This window comes from Zeus faber (assembly GCF_960531495.2).
Source record: "Zeus faber genome assembly, chromosome: 10".
In the NCBI taxonomy this organism is placed as follows: Eukaryota; Metazoa; Chordata; class Actinopteri; order Zeiformes; family Zeidae; genus Zeus; species Zeus faber.
In genome coordinates, this window is record NC_137199.1 from 28417582 (window position 1) to 28431697 (window position 14116).

General features: G+C 44.4%; 1 protein-coding gene across 1 annotated transcript; it reads right to left on the minus strand.

Annotated features, from left to right (window-relative positions):
* Nucleotides 1-258: 258 nt before the first annotated feature.
* Nucleotides 259-13202, minus strand: mtnr1al (melatonin receptor type 1A like; the record flags this gene model as incomplete). The annotated part of the gene is made up of 2 exons (XM_080008245.1): nt 259-1028; nt 12881-13202. 2 exons carry the CDS (start codon nt 13200-13202, stop codon nt 259-261), a joined length of 1092 nt encoding a protein of 363 aa, XP_079864371.1.
* Between the last annotated feature and the right edge of the window lie 914 nt (nt 13203-14116).

Genomic DNA, 14116 nt, shown 5'->3' on the forward strand with positions numbered 1-14116 from the left:
GACCGATCATTCCCCAAAGGGGTAGACTGGTAACTCCCAGTGTAACAACACCTCTATCTGGCTGCTTCTCCACGTCTTCTCCTCCTCCGCCCCTGCTCCTCTCAAACCTCTTCTGCATTCTGGATTGTAAGAGTGCTGTCTCTCCTCTCTCTTTCTGTCTCTCTGTCATTCTCTCTGCCAACCCCAGTTACGTTTGGTCCTTGTTTTCTTTTTCCTTTACTCCTTTCTCACTGTTGCGTTACCTTGTCTGCTGTACCTTCAGCAGTGGAATTTGAAAAGGATGAGGACGATGCGCTTGTACTCTTTCCTGAAGTTGTGGTTCAGCACGCCGTACACTACAGCGTTGAGGCAGCTGTTGAAGTACGCCATGAAGTAGCTGGCCGTGAACAGCCACTCTGGGATTGCCTGGCCCAGGCTGGAGTTCAGTGCCACGGCCAGCCCGATCAGATTCAGGGGCGCCCAGCACACGGCAAACAGCACAAACACCACAAACATGGTTAGGAAGTTGCGGAAGTCTTGTGGCTTGATCTTGGGCCGTGAGTCCGGCTTGACCCGCCTCCTGACCTGGATGACCAGGATCCAGATGCGCAGATAGCAGTAGGTGACTATGGAGATGGGAAGGATGAAGTGAACCACCACCACGGTGATGGTGTACAGAGAGCTGACAGACTGGGCGAAGGTGCAGGAGTAGACGCGCGGGTCGTACTGCAGCGACTCCACAAACCAGTTGGGCACAATGGCCAGTATGGTGAGTGTCCACACAAGAATCACGTAGCACATGGTGTTGCTGCTGGAGAACACCTTGTCATATTTGAGGCTGTGGCAGATGTAGCAGTAGCGGTTGATTGCGATGCCTGTGATGTTGAAGATGGAGCCGATTACGCTGAGGCCCATCAGGAAGCCGCTGATCTGACAGTGGGTGTAGCCAGCGATCCAGCCATCATTGAAGATGGCGGTTAGCACCAGGGGGTAGGGGTAGATGGCCACCACCAGGTCAGCCAGCGCCAGGCTCACCACAAAGGCATTGCCTATAGGAAGAGAGAAGATTGAATTTGACTAAACTAGACCAAGAACAGAGCAGAATACAACTGGAATAGAAGAGATGAAATAGATTATGATGGCAAACACAATTTTAGTGAGGGGAGAAAGAGTGAAAAGGGTTATAGATGGAAAGAGAGAGAGAGCGAGAGAGAGAGAGAGAGAGAGAAAGTAAGAGAACGAAACCAAGAAATAAGTGCATTCCTCCTCGATGTGAATACAGAGCAAAAACAAAATGTCAAAAAAATACACTCAACAACAAACAAATTCAACTTAGAACCAGAAAACGAAACACCATCCCAGTCTCCCCAACCCCCTTATCACATTGACTGCAGGTTCAATTTAACGGGCTCTGGATCGTCAGGCAGCACTGTTCTCGGAAGCCCATCCCCACTACTTAATTGTATTCCCCATCATTAGAGGCTGAAGAACTGATGCTTGTTCGTGTATGGATCCAGCTCTCCTTCCTATATCCACACTCTCAACAGAAACTCAGACAAATTAGCAATGTTATTTCTGTCAACCACAGAGCCTGGTGAAGCCACTAAATGCACAATCTCGCCAGGCAAATGGAGCCACCAAGAAGGGATTGGCTACTTACTGTATCTGAGTCGGGGTGGGCAGACTGTCCAGACCCTGACGGAGTAGGGCAGCAGTTGGCCAGGGGGCACGTTGTACAAACTGTAATTTCCTAGTGAGCTGATAGAGTAAAACAGTTTTCTCTGACATGTGAATCAAGTCTTATGCATGATTTAAGAGATTTGCATGGACTGGTTGCCCCTCAGGGAACTGTCATACATCTAGAGTGAAAATTGAAAACTTTATTACTATTCCTTACAGTATCTCACCAGTCTTGTGCTGCTACTGCATTCACTGCAGAAAACTACCATCACAACACAATTCTGCAACTGTCCTGCATTAATGTTGCACGCAATTATTCACTGTGTGCGAGACTCAAGGAAAAATTATCATATTGTACCACACAATTCTGTTGTCAGTGAAACACCTGTGTATTTGTTTCTGTACAGAGAGCAGACCTTGACTGTCTCTGGAGGCCACAGTCCTTGAACCACATGGAGAATAGCCTGTGTTCCTGGAGCCACGCATTCCACAGCGGTTTGGTTCTCATACAATAGCAAAAAATAATGTATGCAAGTCTCAAAGGACCCCAAATCCACAATAGCAGCACGCCCGCTTCAGCAAGCGAACTACGCTGTACTCGGCATGTTTGCTTACGTGATTTATTTGCATTTTAATCAAGATTCACCATTTCATTTTATCCCTCCTCAATAACCACCAATCGATAAGCATCGGTCTCTAATTTGGTCTACATTATAGCTTTTGTGTTACGTTAGTATTCATAAAACATTCCATTCTCATAAAAAATGCTGCACTAGTGGATGCAATTACAATGATAAGACCGCAAGGTTTACAGGTACCGCTCCCTATCTGTCCCAAGAGGAAGAGCGTCCCACAGCCAGAGTCGACAGGACTTCTATTCCCTGTGAACCCTGATGGATGCAGCGCGGCGCTAGCACTGTCCGCGATAGGGAATCCAATCCTATTATCCCACTGGAGCCGCTCCATGCTGAATATGTATCATCACAACAAGACATTTTGAATAATGGTCTTTTTCTCATTGTTCCAGCAGCCGCCTCGCAATGCTATATGCTAGATGTTTACCAAACATTAAAATGCACTGTGTTCATGTTTGGCTGTCTTTCTCTGGTAAAAGTGGTGGTGTAGTGTGTGTACATCCATGCCTCTGGTTATACATTTGTGTAACTCCTCTTTTTCAACCAGATTGTGTATAGTTAATAAGCATGCTAAATCTAAACAGTAACACAACAGTAACAGCAAAACAAACATGAGGAATCATAATTCAATCTACCTCAAGACTCGCGTTTTGTTTGGTCCAACAGTTTTTCTTTATAAAGTTCTATTAACTGGGGTGATTTGATACAGTCAATATCATAGCTTGCTCCGTTCTGCTCGTCCGTTTCTCCTTTAAAGGTCAAAGATCGCAGAACAAAACTTTGCGACACTTTACTTTGGCTACCAGAAGTGGTGTGCCCATCGTGATGACCGCATTGATGTGTAAATTCCTGTGGTCAAAGAATAAAAGATAAAAACCAAGAGGGGTACACACACAGGTAAATCCACGATTCCTAGATCAATTCCTAAACATGCCCATGCACAGACCTCAAGAGGGGCAGGTTCTCAAAGTTAAAAAGATGGAACAAGATTCTTAAACGCCATTTCCCGCATTATCTGAATTTTAGTGAGGCATGTACAAACAGTACGTAATGTCTTTTAATTTAGAGTAACGTCTGGATTATTTAACAAAAAGATGACGAGACAAAGATTCTAAAAGACCGAAAGACTCTGTGGCTCGAAGAGTTACGCTGCTGGATGAGAGTGTTAGGCTTGCAATCTTGAGGGTTCGATTATTGAGTGAGCTTTTGAAAGCCGAAGTCACGTTTAAAAGTGCCCGGAGATCTTCTGTCACTGGTTTGAGGTTGTACGAGATGGTTGATGGAACGGAGTCAGATCTGGCCCAGAAATGTCCAGCAGAGGGCTTTTCAAGCCACATGGGAATTTATTTACAGTTATCCCAAAAGTTAAGAGAAAATTGGCGCTTTGGTGCTTTTTTTACAAAAAAAAAAAAACAACAAAAAAGAATAAAACAAACAAACCCCTCGATGTTCTCTCCACATGTCCTGTCTCTCTCCTTCCACCTTCCGCCAGCCACCTTGGCTGCTTACGTAGCTGCTGCCTCGCCTCCACCAATCCAAGGGGCCAATCAGACCAGGGCTCTGTAATTGGCTGCAACATGTTGCACCTGGGAAAACTACTGTATCTATTCATAATACAATACGATAAAATACTTTCCACAAATAAAGTTAGCCATTTTTCTCACATATTTTATACACTTTATATAAGTCTGCTACACAGTATAAATGTACACCTTTGTTTTGTCAAATATAGTCAGTGAGAGAGTGCTTCATCACAGAAACATACTGTTAAAAATACAAATTTTACAAATAAAAATATACTTGCATTTTTTTACAGTAAGTGATAGAGCGTTTTTTTCTGTTTTCAACAGTCTGTGTCGCTCACATGAAAGCAAAACTACAATAGTATTAATATTGTAATGCTGGGTATAAATTCTTGCTTATCTATTGTTGTTTTGCAATGTTTTATTGAGGGATGTGTTCACCGTAGTAGGTAATTGGCTAGGAAGTTCTTCCGGGGCGGGATTATGGGGTTAAGTGGAAGAGTGTCTCACAGAAGCAGGGAGACGAGCGGGAGGGAGTCAGGCAGAGACAAGACCCAAGTAGAGAGCCAGTGAGTTAGTCACCCTGTTTCACTTTGTTACCGGGGACACCTCAACCTCAGGTTAGCTGTTGCTACGGCAGGGAAATAAAACCAGCCTCGGTCGAGCTATCGAACGCATCATCGTCTCCTCGCCGTTCTTCTCCATCCATTTAGTTAGTCGCAACACTACAATATTATTAATATTCAGTGTCCAATTCAAATTTATTTTTAAAATCAAACCATCATAAACATAAACAAGTTTAAATATAAATATTGAAAATAAATAATTTTAGATTATGTATGGCACATTTGGGTTAAGGGGGATTGCCAACAGTTTCCAGCTTTTTTAGAATACAATGTAAGAAGATCAGCTTTTCGCTTTCCTGATCGACGGACAGAGACAGAGAGAGAAAAACAACTTCCTGAGAATTAACGAGAAACAAACTTTTTGGAGAAACGGTGGAGTCTCAGAAATATTTTTTGCAGAGTTGTCAGAATGCGCTTTTTCTCTCTCTGTCTCTGTCTATGTTGTTTACCCACAGGAAAGCAAGTAGTAACAGCTACTTGAGGTAATGATGGTGCAATAAATGAAAGGAAATTATGACTGATTATCTTCAATAACAGAATAAAGGGACCTGGGAGTCCATCAATATCAAAACATGAAAAACTGTTTCTACTACTGCCGATGCAGTTATAAAGGGAATGTAGCCTATTACCCGGCTGTGCTGATTCCGCTCTGCGACCATCAACCTTCATAGAACCATGTAACTCGTTTGTTCATAAATGGCAGCTTTAGTGGAGCACGTCTTACGATGATTCATAAGGAACAATCCAGTAACTAAGTAACTCTGTCTCATCCTTAAAGCCTAAGCTATAAATCACTGCACATAGGGGTCACCTCACTCTATTATGTCGCCGCTTATGATTTCCATAAATGTCACTTCCACAGACTCTCTGTGTGGGAGCAGCTGCTATGGAGACCACTGTCTGTACAGATTTGGAACTGCATGTGCCTGTAACTGTGTTTTAGTGAACTCCCTCAAGGTTATCTTTTCTCACAGTCCAAGTTTTGTTCCGAACTGAAGGTTGCATCTAGCCAGGAATGGCCAAGAATGCCTAAAGTTGGAATTGTTCTTACTATTACCTCTCAAAATGTTTAGCATGCATCAGCTGGTGATTCCGAACAACTGGGACCCAGATGTCCCAGCATTCATTTTGACAGAATGATGAACAAACCAGAGATAGTTTGTTGTTTCAGACAATTAACTGTAAGAGGCGCTTTGCAAGAACACTTTCCCATTCTTTGAGTTCTTGGTCTTCACAGGGTCACCAGTTAATGGAAAATCGCACTCTGGATCATTCTCTTATTTTGTAGATGTTTTCCTTATCTACAGATAAAAATAAGACCACAACCAGCGCTCTACACTGTTGTGAAATTAGTGGTTTTACCCTCTACTCCTGTGCAAGTTCCAGCTGTCTGCAAAACTAACTGATAGTAACTGACAGGTAGTGTTCTAGTCTGCCAGGATTTTTCCAAAAACAGGATCAGCCGGATTAATTTATATTGGTTTGTGATGAGCACAGATTTTACTTCTGTCCAAAGTCCAAGAGTCATTTCCTCTTGTGCAGCCCAAGAAACAAAGTCAACTTCGGAATAAACCTGTATGCCGCGCTAAGGGCTCAGATGTTTTTCTGCAATAACACTATATGGCAGTTTGGCCTGCCACACGCCACCCAAGTGGTGTTGTCAGGGCCTTCCGGCACAGAGACACAAATAACAGGGTTTTAGACACAGTATATTGTAGAGAGTGGGCTGGATGGAATAAGCACAGGAGCAGATGGACCTGTGTCATGACAAGGGCTCCTCTCCTGAGTGTGGGTGGGGATCGGGGTTTTACCTGTTGCTCGTGAGACAACCAACGAGCAACAGGTACGCAGCCACTCTGATCCTAGGCCCCAATTATCTAGACCCAGAACAGGTGTTGCTGCTCAAACCACACCATCCCCACACACATACCCTGGACACCAAACTGAGGCCAGGGAGAATCCCTGACTGAGGCCAACCCCCGCCCCCCAAGCAGAGAACAAAAAAGAAAAAGAAATTCCTAAAGTCTGACACAGGGTCACTATCCCTCAAAATGCAGACTCTGACACAGGGTTACTGTACCTAAGATAAATAAAACACCAGACTCTGAAACAGGGTTCCCATACCTTAAGCCAGGGGTCTCAAACTCAACTTACCTGGGGGCCGCTGGAGGTAGAGTCTGGGTGAGGCTGGGCCGCATCAAGTATTCCACAAAAAAAAGGGTTTCAAGTATTCCAAATAAAAGTACAACTGACCCAATCTTCTCAATCTTTATTAATAACAGTTCAGAACATGAACGGTTCTTCAGAACATAGGCTTCTCTTACCTACTCCTTGCTGCCAGAGACCTGACAGCGCTTCCTCTTACACAGCGAGCCACATTTGGCCTGCGGGAGGAAGCAGTTGAGACCCTCAGTACGGCTTGAAGATGCTCATCAGTAAGTTTGGACCTGTACTTTGACTTATTAAAGTTCATGGTGGAGAAGAGCTTTTCACACAGATATGTCCATGTTCCTCCACCTGTCTTAATTCTTATCATCAAGTGCATTGTCTCATCTTTTATATCTTTTAATTTCTTGCTCTTTTGATGAAATTGTTCTTGGTAAATTTGTTTTCTTTTGCGATCCCACATATCTGTCCTTTTTCCTTCTCTTTATTTCTCTTGTAATAATAATCTATAACTTCTTCTTTATAATATTCAGGTTCTAACCACCATTTGGCTTTTGTTCTTGCAACCCATCTCATGCTATTTGCTATCCATGTAATTATTTTCCCTTCCTATTGCAACACTCTGCTGTCTTTATTAGGTCACTGATCACTCTTGTTGAGTCCACCCACTTCCTAAGTCCTCTGTACCTTGCACTGGGCGACAGGATATATTTTCCTTCCACTTGGTGTCACTTGGTGACTAACGTTGCTAATTTGCCTTGGCTTACTTGTCAACAAACACCACCGGAAGCTGTCACGAGTTACGGTAGCCCACAAGTGATAAAAAAATATAAAACGCCCAGGGCAACGACTCGCGCAACGACTCGGCAAAAAGGTGCGTGTGAGAAAAACGCACGGCCGCCCTAACACTAAACTTTGATGTCAAGTAGGGGGCCACAAAATATCGAGACCCATGCCTTAAACCAACAAATGTCCGAAAAAAAATTAACTGGTCCCCTTCCAGCCCCCGGGAACAGCACGATCCACCGGCTTCCTTCCCACAGGGCGGATACACGTTGCCCCCTCCTCCTTAGCAGAGCTTGGGGCCTCGGGCTGCTGTGCTGGCTGGTGAAGGCGTGGCCAGACTTGGCTGATACGTGGGCTGCTTGAAGGGGTGGCCTGGCTGCTGGGCTGCTGGATGGTCCTTTCGGTAGCTGCTGGGCGAAGTAGCTAGCCACCAGTGGTTACCTGTGGTGGTTGCTGTGGCTGCTTCTCCGCTGGTCCTCTGCCAAACACCCTGGGTGCTGCTGCTGCCAGTCGAGAGAGGGATGCTGCTGTGTCCCTTCCTCATGCCGGAGAGTCCCTGTTCAGGCACCAGTGTGGCAGTTTCGCCTACCACCCGCCACCCAAGTCACGTTTTCAGGGACCTCCGGCACAGTGACACAGGTTTCAGACACACTTTTCAGTTCAGTTTCAGACACTATTGTAGAGAGTGGGCTGGATGGAATAAGCCCAGGAGCATGTGTCAAGACAAGGGCTCCTCTCCTGAGTGTGTGTGGGGATGGGGGTTTTACCTGTTGCTCGTGAGACCAACCAACGAGCAACAGGTATGCAGCCACTCTGATCCTGGGACTAAATTACCTAGACCCAGTTCAGGTGTGGCTGCTCAAACCGCACCATCCCCACACCACACACTGATAGGATCATATTTACCAGAAACTGCAATTCACTCCTTCATTGACGTCTCTGCAATTGAATTTGAGGCGTTAATGAATACATTTTAAGGAATGTCAGGCGGCGTCCAGAAAGAGAGATGAAGTTCAACCTCAGATCATTGTCATTTGACACCTGACCCAATGAAATGTGACAGAACCACAACAAGGAACAGGTGATTTAGCGCTGACAGAACGGAGAGATGGAGGGAGGAAGGGGAGGCAAGAAGGAAAGGAGAGAGTAGGGGAGATCAGAGGAGAAGGGAGAGGATGGTGAAAGAGAACAAGGTAAAGAGGAGGAAGAGAGAGGAAAGGAGGAGAGGTAAAGAGGGGTAAGGAGAAGGAGAGGAGAGAAGGGGAAAGAAGAGGAGAGGAAAAAAGAAAGCAGAAGGAGACGAGGAAGGGGGAAAGGGGGGGAGAGGAAGAGAGGTAAAGAGAGGAAAGAAGAAGCAGAAGAGGGAAGTGGAAAGAAGGGGGGGAGACAGGAGGATGAGAGGGAGGAAGACAGAAAAGAAGACAAGTCGGGAAGGAGGAAAAGAAAGCACACACAAGGGAGGAGGATAAGGGTGAGAATTAGGAAAAACAACGGATGATAAGGGAGGGGGGAGAATAAAGTAAGGAAAGGTGAATAATTCATGACTCGCTTCGGTTTTGCATCCTACTTCCTGATCGATATGTTTTAGCTCCTGGATATTGGGACAGAAGCCGTGGCGATGGCGTTGATGGAGAGATGGAGGGATGGAGTGGTGGAGCAGCAGAGCGATGGAGTGTCTGTGAACAAACATGGTGTGTCTGACTGATGCTCTGAGCAGCGAAGGCAGCGGCTTGTTTACCTATAGCGCCACTCCGCCTGCCAGACAGGTGGCGGTTCGAAAATGATCTTGTGCACGGATAAACAGAGAAATAACACCGTGCCAAGGTCCTCTCCCTCTCTCTCCCTCTCCCACTCCCTCTCTGTCTCCCTCTCCCACTCCCTCTCTGTCTCTCTCCCTCTCTCTCCCTCTCCCACTCCCTCTCTGTCTCTCTCCCTCTCCCGCTCTCTCTTTGCGTGACAAATTTGGACATCACAGCCAACAGAAGAAACAGATAGAAAGATAGAAAGGTAGAGATATGCTTCCCCAGTCGTCAAAAATAAAAATTTAAAGAATTAAAATAAAAATAAAATACATTAGAATAATTTGAATTGAAATGTTTTTCATTATTATTATTATTATTATTATTATTATTATTATTATTATTATTATTATTATTATTATTATTATTATTTTATATAATGTTGAATAGGGCTTGATAAAAAAATACTCCAACACTAATACCTTGTGAGGAAGTTATGCCGTCATATTCCACTTTAACTTTATACCAGTCACAAATTGTTTGAAATATTTAATTTCTGCATTACATTTTTTTGTAAATATTTTTGCAATTCACGTCAGATGGTGAAACCCAAAGTTTGGTGGCAGTTTTCATTATTAAATATCAAAATATCTACATAGAATCGTATTGTGAGCGTGGATATCTGAATTTGAAATTAAGTGAATCGTGAGATACGCAGCCCAAAACGCCTAATTTAACATTGCCTTCATTTTAGAAACGCTGTGGTTTGGTGTAGCTCAGCGGCTCTTTAAAGCCCGTAAAACAGAGACCTCGTCACACATGCAAATTTGGAGACGTAGATAGAAAAAGGCCAGAGTTGGACTTTTCATTCACAAGCAGCTTCCTTTTCCTTCCACTGTCCTTCGGACCCAATTCCGATCGGACGGAGTAAAATGGATTTTAACTTGTTGAACCAAGTGTTACAAGAGCACAGAGTAAGCGCCAACAAATGGTCGGTATCTAGGAGAAGCGGAAGTGATCGAGATGCCAATGAAGGAGCCCTCTCTGAGGAGGCTCCTCCAAGATTGGTAATGTGATGTTTTACGCCTTCAGGGAGTCAGAAAGCGCCGGGGAAGCGTGTCAATCAACAGCCGATAACAATTTGGAATTCAAATGGATTTTCCCTCGGTGCTGCGGTTCGAGGCCTCCTAAGTGCTGGGACTATTTATGCACGGCTTCGCTTTTGACAGCTCAGAGTCCACGTCACACTGGGCTATGAGCCAATTTGGAAATTGATTACGGACACTGACTGTGGCGGGACACGGGTTTAGGCGACGCTCGGTTATTTTAAGGTTTTGCATGTCAGACAAATTGGTTTAAATCACTGCCTATAATTTCCTTTATCCGAAAGTCCTTTGTAATCCTTTATTTATTTATTTATTTTACATTCAAGTCAGATTCAGTTGATGTAAATTCAATATGGTCTTATAACTCATGGAACAGACATTGAATCCCTAAAACAGCCATCGGGGCGTAAGTGTCCTTGAGCGGGAAATAAAGCTTGCACGTCTTCACTCCCCGACATGAACCCTTCAACTCTGCACAGTTTATGCTTTAGCTTGACGGTCCTGTCTAGAAGGTCTTCAGGGTTTCCTGTGACGAGGGGGAAAACGAGGGCGGTTTTTCACGCCAGAAAGGTCAGAGAGAAATAAATGAACCGACAACCGCTAATGACGCCGGGGGGCCTCACAGTACCACACACTCACCACCCCCCGGTTTACTCTGATTATCATCAACATACTCCCGAACCTCCTACTCCCCTTAGTGTACCTGTGATGTTGTCAAATCAAGCTTTTGAGTTAAAGAGATATAACGAAGCATTAGGCTGTCGCACTTCATGTGTTTTAAGTGGTTAGAATAAGCCTTTTTAGCCGAATTAACCAATAAATCCGGAAGGCATGAAGATAATGGTTTGCAGTATTGCTTTGGCTTGAAACATTACAGAGATAACATTGTTCCTTTCGACAATAAACTGCCCTCTCCACTTATTATTGCAAACACTTATAACTCTTTTACACAGATTGTGTACTACCTCTAACAATCAGAGGAATTACTTGAGGGAATCAGACCTGGAACACAATAAACAGAGAGCAGAAAGTGAACAATGCTGTTGGGAAAAAAACTACAACCAGGGGGAGATATGAACTTAATAACCGTACGACATATTTCCCTATTTCACCTATTACTCCACAGTTCGTCAGATGATGCATTTTTCATGATGCATGATGTCCTTTTTCATGAAGCTCACTCGTGCAGTGATTTAGACTTCATCAAGACTGGTGATTGGAGGCAGATAAAATTGTAGAAAAACATTTGGCTCTACATGCCATTTGAAATGTATGGTCTAGACAGGAAAAGTGGATATGCAACATGGAGTCCTCTGTCAACTATAACAATATTAACAATTCTAAATCCTTCACACTGGAAACACTCCCTATAAACAAGCACCATCTGGCTGCAGATGTATGTCCCTAACTTGGAAAAGTTCTTACTTTTGTGGCGATGTCCATTTTGCTTGACACACATTACTTAGGGTTGTGGTTAGTGGGTCTTGATACTGTGGTGGAAAAAAGCACCCTGGAGAAGAGGTCTTTTCATTTAAGATCCTTTATTATAAAAAATTATCTGACTTTGTCTCTGCAGAGGACAAGACTGGCTAAATACACAGATACATTCGCTTTTATAATATCTGGCCGTAGAGCGTGTCATTGGCCGAATATTCCAACAATTCATCTGATTAAATAGTACTGTCTACCAGACTGACTTATCTCTTGGGAGTGGCATTGAGCGAGAAAACTACGCTCAATCCACTATTTCAATAGCCAGAACAATGTGTTGCTCTGAGTTCTGTAACTTTTCCACTGCAATACCCCTTCCCCTTTTGATAATGTCTTTAATACGGTTTTGACAGGTCCTTATTTACATTTGAATCTCCCTGATGTACACACTTCTAAACACATCTTGTTTTATAAGAACTGAACTTTTTTTTAAGCAAGAGTGCAGTGAGTGCCCAAAGTAAACTTGAACAGGGAGGGACAACATCTCTCTTAGAGTCAATCATTCTTGCAGAATAACAGTTAAATTGAAGCCAAAATGCATTATTAAATTGATTGATTCATACATTGCAAATTTGACTCTCATCGATACCAACTGGAATATTAAGTTCAATCAGTGTCACAACCCCTTCATAGCAGAATGTGATATGATATTATTATTATTAATATGTACATAATAATAACACCATACAATGCTCACATCACTCCTGCATATAAAGCCCCCCCCCTTTAAAAACGAATTTAACATAAGCAGGACATTAAACTTTTTGGAATGCAGTTTGGTGTCTTTCCATACAGATTAGAGTTGGACTTCACAGTTAAAGGTCCTAAAGAACACTGATTCTCAGCACTTTTCATATAAAGGACCCTACTTTTGATACGCAAAAGAAAGCCCAAATAATAATATGTTGTCTATGGGACCTAAATCTGAGAAAATTGTATCGTTAGATATAATTCAATCCAAACATCCATACCTGTCTATAGTTACAGAATAAACAGTGAAACTAAGACAAAATAACCATTCGATAAATAGCTAATATTCTTGGCTCGCGGACCAGGCCGGGGACCCCCTGGAACCTCCTTAAAGGACCCCTGGGGGTGGGGGTCAGAACAACTACTACACACTACACCAACGCACAGATATCACGTTACCTGCTTTTCTGAGCTTCTTGTTCCTGAACACGGAGAGGATGACCAGGGAATTCCCGACGACGTCCACCACTATGGTGGTGATGAGCACGCTGGCCAGCAGGGTCACGGCCCAGGGGAAGGGCTCCGGAACCCCCGCGTCCTCACCGCCTCCTCCGCCCGGCGCCGTGGAGGAGTTCCGGGGTCCCACGGTCCCTCCCTCCACCAGCGTGTGCGCGCCGTCCTCCGGCTGCAGGGACATGAGCTGCGGCAGGTGCCGGGCGTCCACGGACCGCATGGGTTTGGGGAGGGTCAGTCCCTCCGGCGCACCAATGGACACACGCATGACGCAGCTGTCAAAGTCATTAGGCACCAGGGCACCGGGGTGAGAAGTCCTATGACGGACGCCGTCTCCAAGCCAGCCATCGTTACCCGGTATGCAGATGGTTTAGTGTGTTAAATGCACATAACACAAGTTAATAGTCTGAAATCGTCTATTTAGAGCCCGTATAAAAGCTGATCCGGAAAATCTTCATTTGGAGCGCACCACCAAAAAGAGCGCAAAAATCTTCCACGGACGCCTGCATCTGGGGCTAATGGGATAAACAATTCTCAGGGATTGTTTTTTTTCTTTTACTTCACGTGTGAAGAAATCCGCTCCGTGTGCGTGTCCAAGCAGCGATTTTGGTTCTGTGCGCGTCTCTTTGGATAGCAGGAAGACGATTGCGCGTCTTGGAATTCCATTCACAAAAGTCTCCGATTGCGATTCACAGCTGCCAGTTTCCGGCCTCATTCAAGCTCCTCATTCTTCCTCCTGCAGGAAGTCTTATCAATTGAACGTCGTCCATCCATCTTTATAGGCGGCTCAACTTCCCAACTTTCCCACGGTGTTCCGTGCGCGCTTGCGTGCGCACCGACGCGCATTTGCGCGCATCTGCGCACCGCCCGGTTTCTAAGCGAGCCCGCACATTTGGATTCTCTCTCTCCATCATCATCCATCATCATCTCTCTCCCCTCCTCTCCCACATCCTCTCATTGTCCTCACATCTTCTCCCACTCCGTCTCTCTCACTCGGTCTTCCGCAGCACCGCAGTTTGGATCTGCTCTTCTCTCCGTATGACCAGCGTGTTTTTTCCTCTTTCCTGACGGTGCAGTTGGAGGTTGGGTAAAAAAAAAAGATAACTAGTATATGTATTTTTTGGGTGGAATATTTTGACTGACTGACATGCATTTTTAATTAAAATGAATACATTAAAATAA